At 35.2% G+C, this 27,907-nt stretch overlaps 1 protein-coding gene across 7 annotated transcripts in view; it reads right to left on the reverse strand.

Annotated features, from left to right (window-relative positions):
- ZNF385D (zinc finger protein 385D) overlaps positions 1-27,907 on the reverse strand; it is a 453,016-nt gene that overhangs the window by 90,556 nt on the left and 334,553 nt on the right. For all 7 annotated transcript variants that reach the window (XM_085573190.1, XM_085573187.1, XM_021538112.4 and 4 more), the window contains one exon: positions 4,301-4,411. In XM_085573190.1, coding sequence (XP_085429316.1) covers positions 4,301-4,411 — 111 coding nt within the window. The remainder of the gene's footprint in view (positions 1-4,300; positions 4,412-27,907) is intronic.

Genomic DNA, 27,907 nt, shown 5'->3' on the forward strand with positions numbered 1-27,907 from the left:
GTCAGGAACGTTGCTAATGAAAAATTAGAGTAGCAGTAAGCATGGAAGAGACTCTTTCAGACCCTGATTTGTTGTGACCTTTTGTTTTGACAGGAAAACATCAGGAGCTACTCTCACTGCATCTCTTCATTCTGTTTTGCAACCAACTTTTAATAATTTCACCTGGACCATATTCCCCTACTTACTTTACAGGACTGTCACATAGGACTGTATAAATCCTTGTTACAGCCAAAATATGTCACATCTATTTATTCCCTATTATCCATTCAGCCAATTACCCTGTCAAAGGAAAAAATTAGATTCATTTGACATGATTTGTTCTTGACAAATTCATGTTGACTGTTTATTATCACCTTATTATACCCTAGGCCCTTACAAGTTGATACATTAATCTTTTGTTTTAGATATCAAGCATAGCCTAAATAGGGTATTAGTCCTCTGGTCCTGCTTCTTTCCCAGCAAAAGTTAGAACCATAATAAAATACTGCAGAGTTATATTGCATCCTTATCCTCAAAAAAATCTTTCACTGTTGTTTTAATGGAAGACCACCTTTCGAATCCTGATAAATTCATGCAGTGGAACAATATATAAATTTGGTGATGCATTTGCTTCATAGAGATGGAGAAAAATAAGGTAAAAAACAACAAATAAGGACTGATGAGCATCCTTGATTTGCAGGGAAATATTACTACACTTGCTATTTAAGTCAAACAATAATTTCTGGCTCATATAATTGGAAATATTTTTTAAAGTGTATCATAATGGAATTCAAGCCCTGTGAACACATCAGAATGCTGCCCAACCTTTCTATAAAGGCAAACTGGGTCATCACTCAGCCATCTCGTTAAAAGAGGGAAGAAAAAGGTAATCCCTTTGCAAAAAAATTGACCTTGTTGACAGATACTGATAACTATAGAGCTTTATCAAATAATCTCATGGGCAAAGGAAGATCATATAGTCAAGGCAGAAAAATTCAGTAATCACTTTTTTTTCTTTTTTTCCAGGCTATAAGCAGAAAATTACTCTTGCAGCTACCTATAGGCACCTGAAATACCCTACTGAAGTCTGCTGGACCGCATTTAACAGATACTTTAGGTCTTAGAGATAAAGATTTAATGTTTGCTACAAAATAAGCATTTACTGGTGCAATAGGTCTCAGCAGCTGCCAGTATCCAAGCGGCAACAGAGGCATTTGGAGCTAAGCATATATTTAAACGTTTCACCCTAGTTTGAATGCACAATGTGAGTGTAAATAATATATCTAGATCTCTCTGAAAAAAAATTACTTGGAGTCCACAAAACCTACCTTTGCTATTCTAATGTTTTTGCTCAGCATGGAGGGGCTTTGGTTATTTGCACATTCCTCTCTTCCCTTGTATGAGATTTATTTTTAAAAAACATACTGAACACACAGCTGTCATGAAGATTTATAGATAACTCCTTTACAAAGAAGCTAAATGATTTTAGACTATTGTACTGCCTTTTCTCATATTTTTTAAAAGTGATTTTGATACCATGTAACCAGAAAAAAAACCTCTGCTGCCTTAAAGAAATTTCTATCTAAAGGGAGAAAATTGTGTATTCTATGCAAAAAAGAAAAATCCCACAGACCAGTTTTATTGTAAACATTTTCATAATATTGTTGTGTATGAGGAAAATGGAATTTCTATTCATTACTCTCTGATAAAACCTATCTCCTGCATCTAAAAATAGAGACATATTGGTAGAATATACATAAAGCCTAGGTTCCTAGACAGAAAAGTTATTTATTGCTGTTATGGATTTAAATTGTGTTCAACAAAATATGATGAAAATGAAAGGTAGGAATATTGAGTAAATGAAAACTTTTTCATGATAATAGGAGAAAGAATTACAATGTGTGTGCTTGCCATTCATAATAGAGTTATCAAAAAATGATAGCTAACAGCCCTTTTCCTTCAAAGCATTTTTTTCTTTGAATCCAAATATTAAATCTTTCATTTACCACATTTTTGCTTCAAACACAGACACAGGTGGACATTTCAAAATTACCTAAGCAATGCAGAAAATAGCTCTACTTATTCCCTCCACGTTGCAGAAAAACATTCCTAAACTGCAGTGGAACTCTGACTACAAATTATTTCTTGAATAGCTCAGCAGAGCACTTAGTGATTTTCAGCAGTAATAACTATAAGCACTGGAATGAGAAGACACTACCATAAAGATATTCACAAGTTGCCTCTTTGTGGTAGTGAAAAGGGGAAGAGATATCATTTCAGGTTAATCAATGGGTGGATTTTGGATCATAATCTCTCAATTAATCAACACTGCGGTTGCTTTAGAACTTAGGTGAATATTAAAAGTGGAAAATTAAATATACTCATCAAGAAAGTCTCCCTATTCAGTAAAGACAATATTGATCTATTAGAGAGAGGGGAGTATTAAAACAACCTTTTGAACAATGTTGACTATTTGAGTTCAAGCCTCCAACACCTGAAGGTGTGACAGGACAGATAAATATCAGCTAATCTTCCAAGAGTTTTCTGTGAACAGCTTAAATTAATATAGGTCTTCCAAAATTAGTTTTTTGGACACTGTAGGTGGCTCTGAAAGTGGCCTCTGCTTCTTCCCTCTCTCTTCTTCAGAAACCTAAGAGAAGCAGTATGGGAGCAGAGTAGTCCTCTGAGTAACAATTATCAGGGTCCACTGATGCTTTATTTGTCTCTGTGTAGAACAATTTTTAGTTCAAACATTTTATTCTGGAAAATGCATAGATCTCAGCTGGAAAACTTTCCACTCCACATATCAATCCAAGTCGTGTAACTGCTAATGACTAAGTAACTTTACTGATATGTTCATCTTGTCTTTTGTTCAGACCTTTTTGAAGACAAACAAATGGTATATTCTCTTTGAAAGGCAATGTTTCACTCTGGTATGTAACACTGAAGTATTTGATCTCTCAGCTACATACTGTGTCTTGTTCAGTGTGACATGCTTTTTCCTGAGACAAAGCTGAAAAAGCTGAAAATTTCTAGTGATAGATTGGGTTGCTCCAATGGTAAGAACCACTGTGGCCCAGAAGTCTCCATCATTCCCTCCTCATAAATGACTCAGCATCCACAGTCCTAATTTTGGCATCTGGTTTCTAAATGGAAGAGCCTAATTTGACTCTTCTATTTTAATCTGTGAGGGGTGTGACAGTTTCAGAGAGTGTATTGCCCTTCCTTGCACCACTCTTTGAGAATTATGTCAGTGTTATAAGAGAAGGTGCCCATTCAGTAAATGAAGCAAATAACCTGAAGTCATCAGTAAAATTAAGTATGTGATGCTGACTGGTCCAGAAATGGTGACTGAGATATTTTGAAATTATTTTCAAGGGATAAAAAGCTGAGGGGAATGAAAAGAGCTACAATATTTTCACCCCTTAATGAGAAATCTCTAAAATTAGACTTCAAGGTTGAATTTAAGTTTTTGAGAAGCTCATGGTTTTGATAAATAATCAATAAACTAAAAATAGTACAAACTGTATATAAATAGCTGCCTTTAGAGAGGCAAGAGTACACATGAATTATTTCACTTCTTCCTATGACCCTTGTGGACAGTTTTGGGTTTGACCTCATTCTAAGTTAAAACATTTTTATTCTACAGAACTAACTTCCATATTTAAATTACATAATGAATTAAAGGCAGGGGAAGATTAGTTCCCACTAGCAATGCCCATGTGAAGAAACTTCCTGAAGAGCCAAGAATAGCAGAAAGAAATACATTTTACTATGTCAGGTTTGGTTTTCATACACAGTGATTCTGAGAAGGAAATAGAAGAGCTAAAACCTAAGAGGCTTTTCTGTGACACAAAAGGTATTAATTGGCAAGGAGCATCACAGCACAGCTCCCTTGGGTAATTATGGGAGACAGGTTCACTTCCTTGGTGTATTAGGAGCATCTCCAGTTCAGCTTCTTCTGCTTTGTTGCTGGAGGAGTGAGAGGATGCAAGGTAGGAGCCAAATGAAGGTACACATAACTGGTAGAAGAATTGGGATCCAGCAGATATACCAGGGATCAGTCAATTTTTCCTGTTTACACTCAGTGCAGCAGAACTGAAGTTGATGAGCTTACAGGGATATATTGGCAGGGAAAATCTGGCTGGGTGTATAAACATTACCAAGCCATTGTGTTTATTTGAAACAGCTTACAGCCTTTTCATCTGCTGAGCAACAAACTGAAATCACAACATTTCATTTAGGCTCAATTTCTGGAAATTATGGCACATCCTAGAAGATAAGTAGATATTTCTAATCTGATACAAAATGATCGACTTACATCAGAATTGAATCTCAGCTGGCAAATGTTGCATGATATGATTTGCTTTCTTCGGTGAGGAAGAGGAACTCCAAATGTATGATTTATTACAGCTTTCTGAATTGGGTCCATCTGTGAAGAGAGAAGAAAAATAAAAAGCTTTTGCTGTTCCACTGTGTGCTATGTTATCTAAAATCTCAAAACAGGTTCTATATCATGCTGTACTATGACCTAACAGAAAACTACTATTTTTCTTTGAAAATGAGTATTTCTTCTTCATGTAGTTATTCTGAGAGGTTATGCAGAAAGAAACAAATAAAAATGTCATTAACTTTCTTGAAACGCATCTCTTTAGTTTAATTTTATATGCACCAATCTCCCTTTACTGAAAAAAGGTATAAGCTGTAAATGCTGAACAGGCTTTCCTATCCAAAGACCAATTTGTGATTTTTATGTCAGGGAAAAGCTACTTCAATAACTAAAACAAGAACATTTAAAATAAAATTACTAAGAAAAGAATCAATGAAAATGTGAAATAATATACATTATATATTATATACATGTATACATATAATTTATTATATTAAATTATAATTTAAACTAATAAAAATATAAATAATTATGTATAATATATAATTATATATAATTATATATTATATTATATTATGTTTATGTAATTTCAGAATAGCACACAATACCTCAGTATTAAATAATAATAATAATAATAATAATAATAATAATAATAATAATAATAATAATAATAATAATATCCCATGAAGCAATAAATGAATCTCTTCCTTGAAAAAACATCTACACAACTTACAAAATATACAAATCCTCCAAAGACAATTTTCAAAATCATTTGGAGGAAAGTATTTTGAATAAACTCTGCTTTAAGGATGAATTTGGACTTTTATGAAAAGGATTATTCTTAGCTAACTTCTACCAGAACACTGATCTGATACTGTCTGAAAGTCAGGGTCCATATTAAAAAAAAATGTACGCCATTTTGGCAGAGAACTTCACTAAAGCTACTCAAGGGATTTTTTAACTTGTGGATTGAAATCACCTTCCCCAAATTAATTGAACAATATGCTCATTTGTTTTTCACAAAAAAACATTTGACAGATCTTAAAAAGTCTGGTAATAGCTTTGCAGCAACTTGGTTAAGCCCCTGATATTTTTTATCTTTAAATTGTTAAAAAATCACACATATTTTGAGTAATTCTGATAACCAGTATTCACAGAGCATAATCTGTCTATGCCATGAAAAAAATTCCATCTTTCTCCATGTCCATGTCTTCATGATTCACTATTTTCTAGTCTGTTGGCAAAGGGTTATTTGATAAATAAAGAATCAGAGTTTGTCCTTAGAGTAATCAATTATTCATGAAAGCTGTAATGGTAGATACTCATGGCCTCTATTCCAGTGAATCCAGAACAGTTCACTACAGAATTTTTTCATCACCTGACAGTTGTTCAGTGTCAAATATGAAATAGGTCTTTAAATTAATTCCTGTTGAAATGAAAATAAGATTGGTTAAAAAAAAAAAAAATTTAATACACGGGCACACACAAACCCCCCAGACAAACCAAGGAAGACAGCAGAGCTTTATAGAATGGCAGAATGGCCTGAAAAAAAATCTCAGTTTGAGCATCTTCAATTTGATGTGAACTACGTCATATATTTTGGACTGACCAGCATAAAAGAACACCAATCCCATCTAGAAATGAGGGATGCCACTGTAATATAACCCCAAAATAACACTGTTGACTAAGGGCAGAGTATATCAAGCTCTGAAAGATGACAGCAAGTTGTGTAAAACTTTCTGCAGTGGTCAAACTGTGTTTTAGGAGCACTCCTTTTATTGAGTAACATGATCTTGAAAAAGCCTACAATCCAAAAATACTATTCCATAGACCAAAAAGGACACCACTACATAGGAAAATAAATAAATTGTAACAGCTCTTCTTTTTTTGACTGCTCCACTGAGAGGTGAATTCTTATACCAGCAGAATCAATAGCCCTGTATCTTGCTATTTTTAACACTAAAACATGACATGGTATTAACTGTTGCTAATTCTGTGCTGTTCAAGATTGGAGAAATTCTGTTCCTCTTGCCACTGCAGGTCTAAAGCAATTAGGGAAACCTGAAGTTCAGATACATGGATAAGTCAGCAGAGAGTAACAAGAAATTGTGCATTCTCGGATCCAGTGTAACTGGCTTCACATGAACCACAGCTGCGAGATTCTTTAGAGAGCTTCTTTATTCACTTCCTCAAGGTATGGCACTTTTCAGATAATGAGAGATAATGGCCTTGAGTGTTACCATGTTGATCTTTCCCACTATCACACAAGTGCCCATTATCTCACAATGACTTGAGAAAGTCGACAGCTGTGCTCTATGGGTTAAATAAAAGGTACTACCATGGTTCACAAGATGGAAAAACTAATTTTTTTTGCAACTGGACTTACCCATCTCCAGAGTAAGTATTCTAGCTCCAAGTGAGGTTGGATTTCTGAGGCAAGTGATGTTTTCATATTGAGAATGAGACAAAATATTTTTTTAGAATTAAAAAGATCATGAATGTGTAGACTAGTTGCTCTATGTTATATTTAATTTTAATTTGGTCTCATGGAAAAAAATGTGTGGTTTATTTTCTACTAAGACCACAGATTTTCTCTTGTTTATCGGCTGATACAGAAACTCATCAGCAACCTTCCCCTTGAGTTTTTATAGAGTTCTAGGTATACAGCTATATGGCATTAGTGGGAATAGGATACTTTGTATTTACAGCTCTAAATGAAGAAGTGTTCTGGATAGAACACTTTGCAAATTAATTAAGAAAAACTGCTTCAAAATAATAATCCCTTCTCTGCCAGTTCATAGACTCATAGAATTGTTTGGGTTGAAAACCACCTCATAGATCATCTATTTCCAAACACTGCCATAGGCAGGGGCACATTCCACTAGATCAGATTGCTCAAAGCCCCATCCAGCCTGACCTTGAACACTTCCAAGGATGGGAGGATAGTTCTTTGATACTGCAAAGCACAGTTAGACTTAAAAATTTAGCACCAGATTCTAATAAACTTGGGACAGAATGCTTGAAGGATATTTAACATTATTTGTTTTCCCTGGAGATTTCATTTGGGAAACATCAGCAATCCACAAATTCCAAATAAACATGCAAAAGCATCAGATAAGCCTCCACAAGTTTTAAGCAGGAAATCTGAGAGGCAGCAGGATACTTAGGTGCAGTATGATAAGGACGCAGATCTCACAGATATTGGAAGACAGAGGAGACCTTCTGAGAGTTAGAGGAATAGAGCTTGTTGATTGCAGAAAACAGGGAGCAAGAATTGCAGGGAAATAGAGGGTAATAATATCATATAGTCAAGATAATCAGCAAGTACTGAGATACTTTAAAGCATCTCCAGCACTTTGAGACTTACTGAACATTACTAATTACACATATAAATTTCATTTCAACTTATGTAAGTGGTATGCACTTTTAAAATAAAAGTTCTCATGATAAACTTTTATAAAATCTGCTTTTTACTCAATACTAGGGCTATTTTACAATTCTGGATTTAATTTCTTTGATGAAACTAATTTAATTTACTCTCATTAAAATGAAGGACAGAGAAGTTTGCAATCCATATGAAAGATTATCATTCAGATGTCAAAGCTGAGCAGAAAACCAAGGCTGACAAGATGTCCCTTTACTTCCTCTTGACAATACAACACAAAGAGTTTGCTCTGAGAGTTGCACTGTGTTTGACTTGTCCATCACCTTTTGGCTTTCTACTCTCCAGCACCAGACATTTTTATATATGTCACACTTTTCCACATGGTCAGTCCAGGGATAGCACAGTGCTCAAAGTTTACTGCAAAGCACAGGATTACTATTAGATTGAGCAATGAAGATAAATATATAATTTGACTGATTTTTGATTTCGATACATGCACATGAATAACATCGTCTATATTTTACTTATTCAAGCTGAAATTTGTGGCAAGATGATATGATTCACATTCTTTGATCAAATACTGTACTCCCTTCTCCAAACTTTTAGGAACTTACAATACTTTAGGAAAATCCAGGCTGAAACCAAGGGCATAATAGAACTTTACCTCTTACTGCATATTCTTAGCTTTGATGCTATCATTATAATTGGTTTTGCTTGTTTTAAATTCAGTCTTGCCAGACCTATGATATTAGCTGTATTCCTTGTTCTTGTGTTTACTATAGAGCATGAAAATGCTCTTTATTTTGTGGACTGAAGATGAAAGGAGTAGCTGTTGCATGAACTTTCCTGGTGGAAACACTGACCACAAAATCCCCAAGAAGATGACTCAGGAGATCCCTTGTTATTCTACCTGCCTTGGACATTTTTCCAGAATCACCACAGCTGCTATCCTTGAAGGCTTTCTGTAGCAAAGTCTTAATCTCATTAAATTTTCAGTAAGTATCTGTGTAATGCAGAACCTGGGATGGTGTATTTTACATGTAGAGAAATCTGATCCTTTGGAAAATAAATCTTACGTATTTTCCACAGATAATTTCTAAGTGTTTTTACATTTGTGCATGAGCTTGTTTGTGTGTGTGTGTGAAGAATTGTTTTATGCTGAAGCTGAAATTCAAACACCAAATTTCAAGAATTTTCAGTGTTATTCTGAATTTCAAGAAATTTTTAATATGTATATTTTTATGAGTGTCTTTTCTGTGACTTCTTATACCAGAGGCATAAGAATTTGCCTAAACTAAAAACAAAAAAAAAAAGCAAGAACAAAGGAAAGCATGCAAGTTTGACCCATAGAGGTTCAAATCACAAAAGGGATATAAACCAAAGGGACTTACTTTTAATTTTTTTATTAAAGCTAAAAGCCATGGTATGAGCATTCCAGATGCATAAGGTTTGCAGTAAGTAATTGAAATTCACTAATATTTCTAAATAAAAGCATCCAGGTCAAAAGATAAGACAATGTGGATGCCTAGAGTCTGTTCAGAGCGTTAGGCTTAAAGCAATCAAATAAATAAGAAAGTATTTTTACCTCACAACCAAAGAAACTAGCTGAAAAGGATTGACTCAGATCACTATGGTCTTACACTAAGTGAGCAAAAACATGTCAAGTCATTGAAGCTCTCAGGAAGAAGTTGCTGTAGACCATTTTAGAAGTAATTTAAAAAAATTACCCACAAAAAGACTGATTTCCTTTACTTGAACAGCTAACTGAATTTAGTGACATAGGACCACCACCTCCCAGAATCTATTAAAATCCAGATCCAATATTATTTGATAATAATATTACAATTAATATTGTGCTTCTTTGGCCTAATTTTGTACTTACTAATACATATGTTTGTAGAAATCCAAACCAGAGAAAGAAACCAGAGTCATAAATATATAATTATATACATATAATTGTAATAATTATGTACAATTACTCATAATATAATTCCTTTAATGTTATTTTGTTTGTAACATTGTGTTAGTGTTAGGGTTGTAACATTGATAAGAAATAAAGACAATTCAGTGGAGGCTCCTTTCATTCATTCTGTTATGTTCCAACACATAGTGAAACTAATAAGAGTTTCTAAGAAGCAGTTTAAATCCTGCATCCATCTTTGCCATTACCAAGTAAAGATCCCAAAATATCACATCCTCTATGTCATACTTATTGCTGAACCTGACCCATTTTTAAAACTGCATGATAGATGCAGTTTTGACACCAACCAGTTCAAACATAAAATTGCCTACTTGATGATTGTTGTGCCATACTTATAGAAACAGAAAGGTTAAACTATAAGAATGCTCATCAATGGTGCAAAGTCATTGTCATTTATAGCTCAGGACTCTTAAGCCAGTAATTTTCTTACAACATAATGTGACTATTTCGAATTGAAAACTGAGCAGTTCCTCTGTGATCTCAAAGGCATCAAGAATTCACAGACATTTCCTCTGCAATCATGCTGGTCAGTGGTAGAGATGCAGCATTATTATACTAGATACACTACATTTTAATATTATTACTTATGCAGAAAGTTAGATATTTTGAAGTACTCCTGTACTTTCAGACTTATATTGGCTGTATAGACTGCCCACATCATGGGCACCGTGCAGCTGAGTGGGAGCTACTCCTTCTCCAAGAGTTACTTGGCATCTACTTCGTTTGCATTTTCAAGTAGCACAAAGCATGTGCCACAGGTCTAAAACTTCTTGGAAAAACATGAAGTACTGTGTGTCACACATTGCTGTTCATTTCTGTGTTTGCACAGCAATCCCAACACTCATAAAAGTATTTATTAACCATGCACATTAAAAAAACTCTGTGCAGAATATGATGCTTTCCACAAGTGTCAGACCTATAACTTACAACCTACCTGACACCTTCTTAATATCCTGGTGACCATGTCAGAAAAGAACATCTCAACAACAGCTCAGCAATTTGATCCTAAGTGTATCTGACATTCTACATTTGCATAAGAAATAAGTCCCATATAGTAAGGTTGCCACTCCAGGGCTGTTTTTTTCCAGAACCACATTAATCTGTGAATAAGAATCTTATAAACTAACTAAAGAACACAATTCAAAAGGAATGATGGTAAAAGCTTAGTAAACATAATTAAGCACACACAAAAAATTATGTTCAACAATATTTTGATTTCATGTACAGAGAAAATAATATCAAACAGAATACACATTCTAGATGTGCTACCATGTATGTCTTAGCCTTTTACTGCTAATTTATTTAATATTGCCCTAGTAATTATGGTGAATAATTATGCAGAGTTGAACTCAGAACTACCCATCTTTTCTTAATGTCTACCATTTCTGTTCTTATCAATGAAAGAGGGTAGAATTAACCTGATGCTTTCCAGAAATATTGCTCATCCTTGTTAAATATAACATAATTAATGTAAAATATCTGCACCAACTACAATGATGTGCAATATTTACAGAATAATTACTTTTCTTTTAAAAAGTGGTAATTATTAAAAAGAAAATTGCTGTCAGTTCCCAAAAAGTGCAATAGATCACTCAAATAGTACTTCAGAATGAATTCCCAAAGTAAACCTTTTATTCTTTTGTTGAAATCCTATAAGAGTGTTTCTTGCTTTTTTTTTTATTTTTCCTAACTGAGCTATTTAATTGTAATAGTTGTCTAGTGACCTTTCTGATGTGACTCTAGTATTTCTTTCCTTCTTTTTGTTATTTTTTTTTCTTGTAGATTTTTCCACTTGCAAATGAGATGCTGAAGCAGCAGCAGCAGTATTCCTGGCAAGCTGCTTGAATAGAGAGAAACCAGTCAGAGCAAAAGGATTTGCATTCACAGTGGTATTGCACACAAATACTGTAACCACAGAGAGATTATGCAAATCCTTACACTCTGATTGTCTAATAATGGTTGTCAGTCAAAAGACAAGAATTTGCATATGCTAAAGCTAGTAAGAAATAATCACACAGTGATTATGCTAATCAAACACACTAAACAACATGTGAAGGATTGTCAAACTGGAACAAATCTGTGTATGTATGCTAAATACAGAAACACAAAGTACTAAGAGAACTTTAAGGTTGCAGATCAAGCCCTTAAAACATGAAATGCCTATAAACCTTAATTTGACACTTTTATGAATTTATGTTTTTGAAGTATGTTCACATCTTTTCCCCAAAAGGTTTTTGCTTTGTTCTGCTTAGAAGATGGACAATGTTCAATGTTGTGTTTTGTCCAAGAGGTTCAATGAATAACCCTAAACCTCACTGACTATATAAAGCTGAAACTTCACTGCCAATAGGAATTATCAGCCTATTCATTGGCTCTCCTACAGTCTTCACTGGCCCAGGATGTGAGTAGTTCACAAGTATAATTAACTTACTTTGAAAACTTCTTTTTTAGATAAGAGATGGTATTTTCTCAGAAATAAAGAACAAAAGCTGTACACCAGTTCCAGTTACTCAACCTAATGTACCTGACAGTACTTACTATTATATTGCCTTTCCTGTGTTCCCCACACAATTCCTGATTCCAGATTGATCTGTGACAGTGAAGAGACAGACTAAAGACAGCTTTACAACTGCAAGTTGGACTTGCAATCCATAAAGTTGTCTGGGAAACATTTGTGTTAGGTGACTTGCCTAACATCTCAGAGAACAACTCTCTGGAGTGGTATTCAACTGATTTTCTAAAATGCCCTTATTTTAGTCTGATCTCATTCAAAACATGCTTTCTGGTTTATGAAACAAAGAGAGCACAAATACTATAGAAAATAATCTTCTTAATTGTGAAACCAATATTGATTCTCAGTTCTTATCCAAAGGAAAATTCTACCAGGCCTATAAGATTCTCCTAAAGAAGATGAAAGGCAGCCAAATGTGGTGTGTTTATCATACTGCTCAATTACCTAGTGAACAACACTCAATACAACAATTGCAGCATAAGAACAGACCAACATGAAACAGATCACCTTGAAAGTGAGAGAATTACTCATTCCACTTCTAGTAGGCATTAACAAAATTGTGTGCAAAGAAAGGGTGGATTGCTTCTTTTATTTGCTCACTTAAGTGAGCAGTGGCAGATGGTAAAAATATGATTAAACAAAAAACAATTGCTTAAAACAAAGAGACATAAGTGTTATACTCTCCCTGAAGATATCTCTAAAGATACCAATAAAGATAAAAACCTAAGGTTCACAAACACCATTTGTTTTCTGAGACTCACCAAGAACAAATGAAAAATGAGTTCATGAGAAAAAAGAATCCATTTTAAAAAGTTAAGGGCATTTTTATGTTTGTGCTCAAGAGTTTGGAACAAAAGGTTGGCAGGCATAATGAGGGTTGCACAACACATTCCCAGTAGCATCATTCATATGTGAATGTATCTCAGAAAACTGTACCTAACTGGTATTTAATAACAGTGAGTCTTTCTAATCACAGCAACAATAAAAGCAGGATGTCTGCCAGAGAACTAGCAAAGAGGTACTTGATTCACTCTTACAAGTGAATTGCTTACAAGTGTCAGGGTGCAAAGTGGTCTCTGAAAACTACTACATGTTTTTTCAGAGAAGAGACTGCATATATATATATATATATATATATATATATATATATATACATTTAAGAACTAACAAAATAATTCTGCAATTCGAAGTTCCCATTCATGCTGTTACACTTTTTCAGCCTATTTAAACAATTCTTATTTACCATTTTTATTCTGTTCTATACCTGGACTGTTTAAGGAGGTATAGTCTTAATTAAAAAAAATATCATGATATGCTTCTGACATTATTAAAATACTCTGTCAAATCTATAATTTTATAGAATTTCAACCCATTTCAAAATCTTACTTGGTTAAGATTTAACACTAGGAGAAGTAACAATTCTTAAGCCATATATTTGCAGAATCAGAAAATAAACTAAAAGGGACTCCAACAACAATTTAATCCACATACCCCATAATAAAAAGAAAAAACTGTTAAGGGGACTGAATAATTTTATCCTAGGTTCTGGTGGATAATACTTCAGTGATCAAGTATTTTCAGGAAGCAAAGCCTAAAATATAACAGTTGAATGTTGGAGAGAAAGACATTTTCCAGATTCCCATTTTACAATTGTTTCAGTGTAAAACACTTTAACATTTTAATTGAAACATTTAATAAAGCTGGTCTGCTTGTTTAGCCACTATAATTCCGACAACCCCTTACAATGGAGTAATTAGAAAATTACTGCATTTTTGTCTTGGCTTTTAATAGATGTCTGTCTTTCTTCAGAACCTGGTACAACTACTTCAGGTGGAAGCAGACATATTTGCTAGTATAATTATTTGACTACAGGTGTTCCTCTGGTTTGTTTTCTTTTTTTTCCCCACTCCCTTCCCATGAAAGGAAGTTCTACTCTCCTTTTTATGATAATTCCAGGATATAAATCCATGTGACCAACTGTCATCATTGTGCCTCACATCGTATGTTCATAACCCACATAGAGATCACTTAAGAGCATTATATCTCCTTGCATGCAAATAATACTTCATCTTTGCTCAGATCATGGATTATGGACCACAGGAGAAGTCATTAACATGCTTATTCTCTCCGTAACATGATTAGCTTTAAAACCTCTTTGATTTTTTAACCAGGATAAGACTGAGGGCTCAGGATACTCACTTCCACTAAGAGAGAGAGGAATATTAAATTGGAAAATGGAAAAAACAACTTGCTATTTCTTGATATAGTTTAAGAGCTTACATAATAACATAAAGAAATCTTGCTCTTCTTAGTAACTATGTATGCATAAACAACATTAGGATTTGGTACTAAGCTGAGAGAGATCCCAAGGTGATGTAAATAGGTGGTCAGAGTGATTTGCATTTTAATAAAGTACTTCTAACTGAAAAATTAACATCTACATGATTTTTTCTTCATGCTCTCTAGGAAGCAGAAAGCAGGACAACATAGAAAAGAAATAATTTAGAAATTAATGGGATTATTTCCAACTCCAATAAATGGAGATTATAACCCAACACCCGATCAGCTGAATGTCTTATTTTCTTCATGGTAAAAAAAATGGACTACCTTCCATTTTTTATGAAAATAACACACTTATACCATCACTGGATACCCACATTGTAACTGTACTTTTCCAGTAATTCTCTACAGATTACCACTGAGATTCATTCCAACTCCCCTGTCAGTCTTAGTGACTAAATCATTAGTGCAATCCTGAGTGCACTGAACAGCTGTGGAGGATAGTTATGGCTCATTCACTACTTGAAGTGCTTTAATCCCTTCCTACCCATCTCTGAAATGTGATGCATTAAATAATTCTCAGCACATTTTTATATAATATGGAAAAAGATGAAACGTTAGTAGTGTACTTTTCCATTCAATCTCATCTTTGAAGTTTTATCTGAGTGATATATCAAAATTAAAATTTAGAAAAAGGTATTGCCAGGGAGTACTAGTCTGACCCCGAGTTCTGAAATTTTTGTAGATCAAAACAGAGCTGAATGAAACCAAAGAAGGAAAGAAACCTGTTTTTACATGTGCGCATATACAAGTTCAAGATACCTCAAAACAAGATTAAAGTTGAAATATCCCCTCCTTCCAACAGTCTACTACCTTAAAATAAGTTGTAATATAACTACAAAGACCAAAATGTTGAGTTAATAGGAGCCTTTGTTTTCTGGCACAACTTTGATAACTTTTAATTTTGTTTAAGGATGCTATCACAAGGTGGAAAACATTCACTTTACTGCCATGGCAGAGTGTATTGGTTTGGACTAGTTAATGCATTTGCTTGAATTCTCTGATTGTTTAAATTTGCTTCATGTTGATTTTGATTTTTATGTGATTTTAAGTCAAGCAAACTCCAACTGGATGCCTGAATCAACTTTGACTACACTGGTGGCATACAGATCCTGACACACAGAAGGTGGTCAGAGGTTCATCGACCAGGTGAGTCCAGTGAGTAAGAAGGGATGTTCTGTGTCCCTCCAGGCTGTAATCTTAGATGAACTAATACATGCAGATGGGAACCAGAATTTAGGCAAACATGAATGGATGAAGCAGCTAGACAGTGAGCTGCTGCAGGCAAGCAGTCCTGGATAGCTCTTCCATCTCCTCAGCTGACCCCTGCTGCCAGGACAGCATCACTTCACATTAAGTGAAACTATGGTGCCCTTTGAGTCTTTAGAGCATGTGAGGCTGAAAAGGATTTGGTGTATATTATGAACTTAATAGTCTCATCTGAGAATTTCCCTTTACAAAGACCATTTACAGACAGGCAATTAACATGAAAACTGAGTTGTATTGGAAATTTTGGCAAATCCCTTTGTTCTTATGCACAGCCTTATGACTTTGCAGGAGACAGCACAGACTTCATTGAGTCAAGATCATCCATGTCTGGAGTACCTCATAAAAGTACCTGTGGATGTGAAGACGGGCAATTTTATTGCCTGTGAAGTGTGCAGTTGTTGTCTGCAAGTCAAGTACTTAAAGACATCTGTGCTGCTAGCATATTCTTTCAGAAAAGAAATTCCATAATGCACAAGCAGCCTAGCTTTGATTATTTTGAAGGTTTCTCTTTTTTTGCACTGTTTAAGGTATATGGGTATCATAAGTGCATTGTCTCCACTTTTGTAGTAAAAGTTCTGTCCTGGAGATATCTAAAACACAGAATAGGCATGAGGGACCTGATAAGATAGCAGTAACTAATGAAAGAACTCTGAAAAAATGAAGACATAAAAAGTGCAGAACAAATCCCCACAGGGTTTACTCCTGTTGTCTTAGATGTCTTCAGGGCTCTCAGCCCTGTTCTCTCTGCCTGGTCCTGTTTTCTACTCACTTAATTATCTGTGATTATAAAAACAACATCACCAATGAAAACATCATTCCTGCTGCTGTAAAGTTTTTATACTGATGTAATATTAGAGATGAACTTATGACTCATTCCTGCTTATCTTGATACTCTGATGAACAAGTGCAAACCGAGGCTTAATCTTGAATCTCAGCTTTGACAATTATGATTAGACCTTAATACACACTGCACACATTTCTGGACCAGGATTAATCATTAATGATCAGGATCTTTGTGACACACTTAAGAGGCCAGGAAATATTATCCTCATCTTACACATAGGAACAGAGCGTAAGTAATGGCTCAAGGTCACTGTGAAGGTCTGTTCCTCAATGCAGAGTTGAAGCCATCACCTCTTCCACCAACTCCTTGCTAGCTCAGGGCAGCACTCTTGATCAACCCTCACCACACCTTGTGTCTCTTGGTTCTTGTTTCAAAAGTCAGTCTGACTTTTACCCCAGCATCTCCCAGGAACAGCTGTATGCACAAACAGTTCTGCTATGGGATAGGATAACTAAAAAATACCTCTGAAGCAGCTGCAAACTACTGTGCTCCAACCCTTCTTCTTTTCCTGTGTCTTCTTGAAATTTGCTTCTGCCTTTTTGGGCACTACTGAGAAAATTCTACTTTTTGTTATCTCCTTGTAATTTGCATAGCAGATTGGCTCTGGCCTGGCTGTGCCTACAGCTAGAAAGAAGCAGAAAGCAGGAGACGCAAATACAGAATTAAAACCAAATGGTGGTTGTTATATTGAAATTGACTTGTTTCTGTTTTTTCTTCCACACACATGAAATACATGCTATTATAAAAGGCATAAATGCAATCACCCCTTTGAATTAATGATTGGAAAGATTTTTTTCTTCTTTCCCCTTTTACAAAATCTTCAGTTCACACTGCACATGAGGAGACACACAGCATATTTGCAGCATGCAGCAGCCATCTGATCCTGAAAAATCCAGTATGGTCTTGAGAATGATCATGTTTACAAACACTATTTCTGAACCATCATCATTCAAGGAACTGCTTTTAGTTTTCCTTTCAGATGTATGATTATTGAAATAGCATTACCAGTGCAAATCTTCTCTCTGTCAGTTCTTTCAAGTCAAAAACCCCGCATGGCAAAAACTTTTATGATACCAGGCTGGTCAGGCTTCCCAAACACTAACATTAGCCCTGGACTCACGTAGAACGTGCTACATCCCAGCTGCTGTCTGCAAAGTCAGCAACTCATCAAATCTGCTTCTGTCTGAGAATTGTATATGAATTTGTACTTTTGTTCGGACCTATGACTTTAATGTGAAAATCAGAATGACATCTTCTGGCCCCCACAGAAACCAGAGAGAAAATACATGTGCTTTCCTTAATAGGCTTTGATCAGAATGAGCACCTTGCTAATGGTTGTCAATTACTATGCAAATATCCAGTAATTGCACCAGTCAAAAGCAAAACACCTTACAAAAGGCACTTTAAAAAAATCCTCAACAAATCACAAACAAAATAAAACCTAAGAACTCCCATGTAAAAGCAGAAATGAGAAATGACTAGTACAAGGCACAAGTTAATTATTAAGAAATGGAGAACTGTTTCAGTCTAAATTTTCAAAACCTATGTTGTTTACGCTGATGTAAATATAAAAGAACAAAGCTATAACTTTAAACTGGCACATTGTAAGTCCTGTGTTTCTATAATTATGCTTTTGCTGTCTAAGATTAATCAGGGTAGTTAATGATGCACAAAATTACATTTATAATCCAGTCTGAATACAGCTGTACTGCAAGCTATGATCTAAGTGCCATTAAGGTAAATGGAATTAATGGGCTGTCCCTAGCAATTTTTATATCTATCAGTTACTAATTAACATTCTTCTGCAAAGAATAATTTATGGGGGAAAAATACATACAGAAGCAGTAATGTTAAAACTTGCAGCACAGAGTGGTCACAGGGTGGCTGTGCAGCTGTAATAGACAATGTGTTGTGCTCCTTTCAACAGAGAACAAGAAAGTGCCAACTGGCACTGCAATCAGTAAAATCTTTTATGTTAAGTCATTTATTTTATATTACAGCAAATTATTACTGCCAAGGATGAACTTTTGTGAGAAATCTCAACTTCAGCTAATAATGGAAGAACTGAGCAGAAGCAGCAATAAAAGCTTGGTAGTTAAATTAGGTAGTTAGAACAATGAGCAGTGTGTGTTATCTTTGTAGATAACATAGCACATTTGCTGCTCCCAGCTTGATAACTGATTTTATGCATATAGTACTTGCATTAGTTTTAAAAGTGTTACTGTAAAACCTTTGCTGCAATCTTATTGTAGCTCCTTTTTTTTCCTCACTTTATGACACAAAAAGCACTACATAACTCTTTAGGTCCCTTTTGAAATCTTCTTTATCTTCTGCCTATGAACTTATGCACCATCATTTCACCTACCAGGAACTAACAGTAGAGAATAAATCCTACAGTGAATACCAAAGGCTTCAGAGATTATCATATGCCTCCTCTATTTTTAAAACAAAATGATTTTTAAAAATCCCCAAATCATACCAACAGAAAAAAACCCAAACCCCTTGAAAAGCTCATCTCCCCACTGGCAAAAAACCCCCTAGGAACAGGAAGACACAGAAATGGGTGTAGAATCAAATTCAAAATCTAATGGTGACTGTTGCATCTGAAAAGTATTCCCCAAAGGAAGGTAGTAGCAGTTAGTGGTTTTAAAGGAATATAACGATATTTAGGTTTTCTTACAGGACAAAAACAAACATGTTAATCATTCTGAATTTATACTTACAAAAATCCAGTTTAGTGTTAATCCTTCAAATCCCTGGTAACAGTATTATTCCAAGTAAACATCATTGATTTTAATCTTTTCAGACCCTGACTAAAAATCGTATATAACTACAACAAGCTATATTACAACCAAAAATGGCAAAAATAATGGTACTGGTATTTATATAAGTGAGATTCATTATGTAATAATTCCTTCAGTTTCATACTTATTTTCTATGTCAGCCATGATGAATCTTGAGTTTATAATACCAACATGCCAATTCACACTAACCCTAATTTACTGCCTTCAAACCGAAGTTGTAAAGCAACACTTAGAATATTTGCATTATAATTTAGAAAGATGCCAGAGATAAAAAACATCCTAACTTCAGAATTTACATGAATGGCTACTTCGAACATACCGTAGATAATTATCAGATAAGAATTTAATTAATTCACAAATACTTACTGCAATTTATCACATGGGGGAAAAAATCCTGAATTCTTGAGAACAATAATTACATTGCTATCAAAAATGTGTTGTACACTGGTAAGAATTCCATTCTACTGCTATAAGAATAACTGTTAAGCATTCTAGCATGCTCTCTCATGTACATCTTCTCTTCCATCACTCCACTATGACTCCCCCCCCCCCCCCCCCAAAATACAGAATTATCTGTCTGGACTGTAGAATTTTAGGTAGAAGGACAAGATAAGTTTTCTAGAATAAAATATTGATTCACAAAAGTTGATAAGCTGGCAGAGAAAAGAAGGAAAAGTCCATAAACCCAGTACTGAAAAATACAACAGACCTAGTGAATTTACTGCTTTAAGACCACAAAGAGAAAGACATAATTTCTTTTTTTTTTTTTTTTTTCCTGAGAGAATTGAATGAGATAATAGATAAATTCCATCAGGATGGATCTGACTGTATTGCAGTAAATTATAAAGTAGGTGTCCAATATTTTCATTATACAGGCTGGCACATTTGCAATGTAACTAAAAAAGCAACATATAATGTCTATTCAAATCAATGCTATAAAAAAATTTATTTTAATGCTTTTGATTTCAAAGCATATTCATATTAAGAAAAACCAAAACCACAAAAGAAGCCATGACCACACACTTTAAAGCTTTTCTCTGATGCTCTCTATGCTAGTGCATTAGGCATGTTATTTTAGGGGCTAGAGATGCTTCTACACTGATGGTTTTGGCAGGCTTCCCCACAGTAACCTCTTTGTTTAGGAATTTATTAACCGACTGAATGATATGCTTTTGCTCTGAACTTTACAGAAAGGAAATTAACCTCTTTTCCAGGGGAGTACTTATTGACCTAAAATCAAAGCAAATGGAAGCATCATGTAAAAGTATCTTCAAACACCATGCCAAAGACAAATATTTTTGTAATGCAAAAGGAAGATAAGTAAGACAATTACATGATAATATGGTTCAATCTCTTTAGTTATTTGCTTTTAATAGTGAATATTATATTTGCAATGGAGCTGGACTGACTATTCTGACAGTCGAGTTCAGTCTTTTAGTCATCTAAAATGAAATGTGCTAATTCACCAGAAGTTGCTGGGTAGCAGGTCATTGTGCATATCTTTGATGTGCAAATTCATGCTTAAATACTTTGAAGACTTAAGGCCTAAAGTCCATACTGGATGCTCAGCAATTTAACATCCTATCCTTTGGTGCTTTATCTGAATTCTCTCTTTGAGACAACTCTACCATGAGCTGGACAAAGTGGGGCTCATTCTGCAATACATTCAGTGTGAAAAGCAAATTTTTAGCTAGTGGATAAGCTAGAAAGATTCTTACATACCTCATGTGCTTGTTGCCACATTGTTACCACACTGTTTCAACCAATGTGAAACAGAGTATTACACTTACAAAGGTTTTACAGTCCTACAATGTTGTTATGAACATCTAATTTTTAAACTGAATAATCTAAAGTGATTAAGGCATTATCAATTTGCATTTCATATGCTGGTAGACTGATGTTTTACAGCTAATCTGTATTTGTCAAAATAAATGAGAAAAGTTGATTGTCTTATGGTACAAAAACATAGATGTAGCTGCAGGAGTGAAAAAATTCTGATTTCATAATTCAATAATGAATCTGTTAAATTAAGAAATTTTATTATGTTAGGATGGTAGGTCAGGTAGTGTAAGCTAAGCACTGGAATGGATGGTCAAGATGCCCCAAAAAAAGTCCTGTAAAGGATAAAATTCCTCAAGATATAAAAGAGGTTTCATTTCAGACATACTGCTTATGCATCTACTAGTTATTTTTATACTGAGCTCTGCCTTAGTCATTAACAAACCAGGGAAGCTATGCATCTTCTCATCTAAGTTTGCCTCTTTGAAAAGCAACCTAAGAAAGTTATTTCCACAACATGTATTCCTTGGGGACAATTACAATTACTCACAAATGCACCTCTGAGGTGACAAGCACCTTGGTTTTCACTTTCCTCTGGGTAGATGCCAGTGACTCAAATAAATAAACTGAATCTCACTGCTGCCACTGCTGTTACATGGCATCTGTGGGTGCTGACCAGCTTGTCAAAGTCTCAGGTGCCCACAACAGAAGCCTCAAAGAGTTCCTAAGCAGCAAAGGGATGTCCTTTGCCAAAAGGTTTACTCAAGTAAAGAGAATCATTCAGCCTACCCAAACTCTGCAGATTTGACTTTTAGGTTTACCTTGGTGCTTCTTAGAGAATTCAGTCACCTGCTTGGAAGCAACATCTAACCCCAGGTATAACCTGGCAGGCAGCTAAACACCACAGCTGTTTGCTCACTTTCCCCCAGTGAGATGGGGGGAAAAAATAATAATAATAATAAAAAAAAGATAAAACAGAGGGGCAGAGATAAGTACAGTTTAATAGGACAGAAAAGGAATGCAAATAAAGGTAAAAAAATACACAAAATTAATGATGTACAATTCATCTGCTCACCATCTGACCAATGCCCAGTCTGCCCCCAATAAGCAAGCTGCCATGCCCCAGACAACTCCTGACAGTTTTCTTGTTCAGCATAATGCCATATGGTATGGTTGGCCAGCTGGGTCAGCTGTCCCAGCTGTGTCCCCTTACTAACTTCTCATGCCTCCTTGTTGACACACAATGTGAGAACTGAAAAATCTCTTAGTGTCCACACTGCTCTGCAGCAACCAAAACATTCATATGTCATCAAAATTTTTCTCATTCTAAATCCAAAATACAGCACTATATTATGAGGAAGAAAATTAGCTCTATAACAGCTGAAACCAGGTCACTGAACCAGGAGAGAAAAGTTTTCCTCCTACACTTTTTCTCCTAAACTTTCCCCAACAATGTGTCAAAGTATTTGTTCTCTGTCCCATTACCTTTTCTCTCTAAGCAGGATTTTTTAATGTCTTAAGTATTTTCTTGCTCTTAGATGCTGGTCTGTAACAGGACAAGCTTGTTAACTGAGATGGCAACAGGAACATCAATAATTTCTGGTGACAAACTCATCATTTTTTCTGTCAGGGTCTTCAATATACTTTTTCGAGATAAAGTGTATATCCTTCATTGTTTTCTTCAATACCTATTCCTCCCTTGAAGCCTCATTTGATTTCATTATTGAGCAGCCAGAATAATACCAAGCAGGTAATCTTAAATATAATATTCATACAAAATAACATTGCTTCTCCACAGCCTTATATAAAATTTTCTGTTCCAAAGCATCAGTGATTGATGCTTGGTTGCACCTTTTTGTCTTCCTACTCTTATTTTTTTTCCTATTTAAGCATTTTTCATAAACTGGGGAGAGTTTATAACCATGTTTAAGTGACAACAGATCAAAAAATTTTCCAATGCTACAATATCACTGAAAGGTTACTTGGAAAGTAGTGGCACCAACATACTGTATCCTGTGTTTAAATCTATTTTAATCTCATCTTCTGCAGACAGTCGCTCTTTTTTGCCATCCAGTGTTTACACCGTTGAATGACAGAAGTCCACTTTTGCTACTGTGGGAGACAAAACGTTCCTATAAATATTGAAGTAATATTTCTATTCTTCAGCAGCAGGTAGCACTTTAGCTCATAAATTTACAGGAAAAATATGACTGAAGAGATCCCAGGGTGTGCAAGTACAAACACAAAATTCCAATTTGAGAGATGTGGAATTCTCCCTATCCCTTCTGACTCACCACTCATAATAATTTGAATATCCAGTATATCTCTCTTCCTCCTGTTTGTTAACTATGATACCAAAATCAGCCAGAATTCAGGGGGCTTTGCATATTCTGAGCTTGTTCCTACTAGACACAGAGTTTTGATTACATAGAGGGTAGGACAGTAGCACTGTCATGTCATTGTTAGTGATGGAGTCTGGAGGAAGACCTTGTAGCCAAGGAGCCCATTTTGAAGATGAGGAGCTGACGAGTGCCATATGATGACATATTAATGCAGTTAGTAAGAAGGAAAATGGGCATTCTGCTCTGAGATTCAGGAGGAGGAAGGCATAATACTAGAGCTTCTTAACTACTACACAAAAATATAGGAAACTAGAAGCTCAGAGATAGAGTACTTCATGTGCACAAATGTAACAAATACACAGATTGACAGAAAACTCTCTAGATTTTATTTTGATATTCTTGGAGGAAGAGGAAAATTTGCCTTAGGGTCAGAACTGCCTCTTTTTTTATTCTTCTGTCTACTGTTCTCTATACAATTTCTTGCAATGCGCTCCTTTTCCAAACAGGCTTTTATCACAATCACCTTGTCTAGTTTACTCCTAATGAAAAATTTAAGAGATAAGCATTCCTCCATCCTTTCTTACTTAGGTGACCTGATTAGAGGGGGGAAACACAGTGATTACATAATTCCCATGCAGTTCTGTCATCCAGCAATGCCTGCATTTGTTTCAATACAGATCAAGGGGCTCTTTTTTAATAGAAAAGCAAAGTGGATATAAAATAAATCAAGCTACACTAATATTAGATCAAAATTCATTCCATATGAGCTCCTGGACAATACATTAAGAAGAAGAGGCCATCAGAATTTTTTGGTCTGATAGCTTTATGTCCCAAATCATGTTTTATAGGAACAGTAGGTGTATTTAGTCATTTCAGGTAACAAAGGAGATGATATGATACTTGCTTCAAGGACTAGCATGCTAAATCAAATGCATAATGGTAACTCAAAAGCAAAATACAGTTTGCTGAAAGTCTCACTTTGGAATTATACACTTAAAATATCTATATCATAATGTCTACACTAATGCTTTCTCACTGAAAGAATTTTCTTGTAATGTGTTCTATCATAATAGTTTAATTTGGGACCCCACTAGAATGTAGCTAACTTATGACACCATAAACTTAAACTCCAGTAATATTCTGGATTGAGAAGTGTGAACTAGTTCCTACAGAATTTATTTGCTGTCAATTCACTATTTATTCAGCAAAATATTGTTTGATTAGGTATTTCATTGTTTTCACTTATTGGTCTTTACTTGGCACAGCCATTGACAGCATTTAATAAATCCTTGTTCCAGAAAAGATGTATGACTTCTGACTGAGGCTGCAGCAATACTAGGAAGTTATAATGGACACAGTTAAAAACCTGTAATATTTTAACCACTACATGGTAAAAATATGTACAGTTAAATATAAACCATACCCTCATTTGTCCTCTGCCCATAGGTACTCAAAATACACTATTTGTTAACAGACTCTGCTAACCTTTTAAAACTAAAAATACACTAAATAACATAATTAGTTACAGCCAACATTACTACTTAAAAATTACTAGGAAAGACTACTTTAGGTAGTTTCCAGAGTATGTAAGAATATTTGGTGTCTCTGAGCACTAGAGACAATTGATTTAAATCACATTAAGATAATGGGTGCTATATCTGAGGAACTGACAGTGACCCATTCACATTATAGACTCCTATTTGAAAGGAAATGGCAGCTACCTCATCCCACTGCAGAAAAGTGCCTGCAGTAAGCAGATACCACACAGTCTAGAGGAATTCAGGTCAATCTCCTGCTCAAGCACTTATGTCCTGTAGGATGTGAGGTAAATGCCAATGTCTTTCCACCTCAATTAAGACATCAAAGAGAAAATGAGGTACACAGGGTGCTGAAGCATACAATAATTGAAAAACTAGCAACATGTTTTGCAAACCAGTATGGAGGTTTATCCCCATCTCTTTGCAGAAAAATATATTACAAGAATGGATTATCTGGAAGTCCTTAGTTATTTCAGCCATTGTATTTAGGAATAAAAAGATAAGTAAATTTTTTGACTACAAGTCTACCGAAAGAGAGAACACAATTCATTGTTTGTATTTATAAGGCATGCCAAACTCATACAGTGATAAATTTAAATTTTCTATGTGGATGGATATCTAAAAGAGGAGGGTATTTGCATCACCCTCTGCAGTGGCCTCTATGCCTTACCCCTGTACATTAGTCTTTAAACAACCCATTGCTGAGTGCTAACAGGTTGGCACATTACAGACACAGCAGCCCTTTCGCAATGAATAGTAACAGGGTCACAAGGGAATATTCTATCAGTGGTTAGCACAAAACAACTCAGTTGTGTTTTTTATTGAGGTAGATAACAGGAATGTACAACTCTACCAATGCATAAAAGACAAACCTCCAGAATTTTAATAGTAATGTTATTAAACTGTAGGAAAATAGGCTAATCAAAGGAATTAAATTTCACACAATGTCAAAAGAAGACATCATTTTGCATCAGATGCTTTGGCAAACAGAATGCAGGCTAAATTCTAAACTCTAATTGTAAGCTTCCCCCTCACAGTGTGAATTTTCCAAACTGAACTTCTGTCTAATTGAAGCATACATTCTGCCCAAGCAACTGTGTGAATGTTAAAACACTGTATACAGGCAGCATTAATTTCTTTTGCTTTCAAGGCACCAAACCCTTAGAAATAACTATGCCTTAATTTAATGCTGAAATGTAACTTCAATTACTAAAAAGCAGTCTTTTCTTGATGAAAAAACAATTTGTAAATATCCAGCAGGGAATGACATCACAGCTTAATACAAACCACAATTTTTCATCCCTACTTTATTGCTTCTCCTTTTCTATCACCATACAGTAACACCAACAGGTTTTAAATTTAGTCACTCATGCATCCAAGTTTGGACAGAATCTAGGCAGTGTTTCTAGATCCCAGTCCTAAGACTCATAACTTTAATTGAGAGTCGTCCTTTGGACAAGAGGCAGGTCAACCCATATGTTTGATACCTTTTTTTTACTCCTGCCCTCCATCCTCCTACCTTTGTTTATAAAATTTTAGCCAGAGATGAACCAAGACTATGAGCACTGGAAATCAGATTTTAGCTCTCTGAAGTAAAATAGAAAAAATGCAATCATGACAAACTTGGGAAAAGCATGTCCTAAACAAAGATCCATCTTAGAACATTGCAACGTATTTTTCACAAACCATCCTTAATTCTAATCTCATCCTTTGCTCTTTTTGTTTGGTCCTTGTGTTCCAGGCAGAGCTAAATGTTGAAGGTGGCAGGGGTTGGGGGACAGGGAATGAGAAGGTGAAGGAGGGGAAAAGGAGAGAGGGGCACTTTAAGCTTGTTGTTCTAACATAAAATATTACTTCTCCCTGTCAACCTTGCTTGAGCCACAGTATTCAGCAGCATTTCAGGCAGGACAAAACCCTTCTGGCTTTGTTTCTTTGTCACCTCCCTTTCATCATCCCTTATCTCCTCTAAGCACAATAGTCTTAGTCTCTGCTTTGCTGTAAGGCCTTTAGAATTCACAAGAGGGTTTAGTTTAAGAAAACATTTCTGGATGTCATCTGTTCCACCTCCTTTGTTCTCAAAGCAGTGCTAACCAGAAGCATTGTCCAGGTCTTCACAAAGGGTTTTGGCCAGTGAAGTTTTGAGTGTCTTCTGGGATGTAGAGTCCACAGAGGAAAACCAGTATTGGTGCTTGACCACACTTAATGTGAAAAAAAGTTTCCTAAATTATAGCCAGAATTTCCCATGCCAACTGGCTACTTCGAATTTAGCATTTTAAGACAGCACAGTTGGTACAGAATTTATTGAAGGTAAGTGCCTCCTGCAAATGATTAATACCATCTCTGATAAGCACCTCAGATGGGATAAGTTGGTTTCTGTGGCTACCCATTTTTCTGCATTACTCTGGAAAGAGGTGAATGGTTGATGCAGATTAGACACTTTCATTTTAGACATCAATTTCAGTCAGATACACCTCATTCACTCTAACTTAAATTTCTTAAAGGTCACAGAATGATTTGTTTATACCCTCCTATGCTAGGGGTTTAGAAGCATACTTTGACATATGCTTCAACTGTCAAGTATGTAGAGATGAAAGAACAAAACCAGATTTTTTTTTTTTTTTTTGCCTTTATACCAGAATGGTCTCAAGTTAAATATCTCAAACCTTACTAAAATAGTTAAATATACTAATTTGCCAGAAAAGCTTATGGCAATCAAACTGCTTGTTCTTTCTACCATTAATTTT

Source organism: Lonchura striata, chromosome 2 (genome assembly GCF_050655825.1).
Source record: "Lonchura striata isolate lonStrDom1 chromosome 2, ASM5065582v1, whole genome shotgun sequence".
NCBI lineage: Eukaryota > Metazoa > Chordata > Aves > Passeriformes > Estrildidae > Lonchura > Lonchura striata.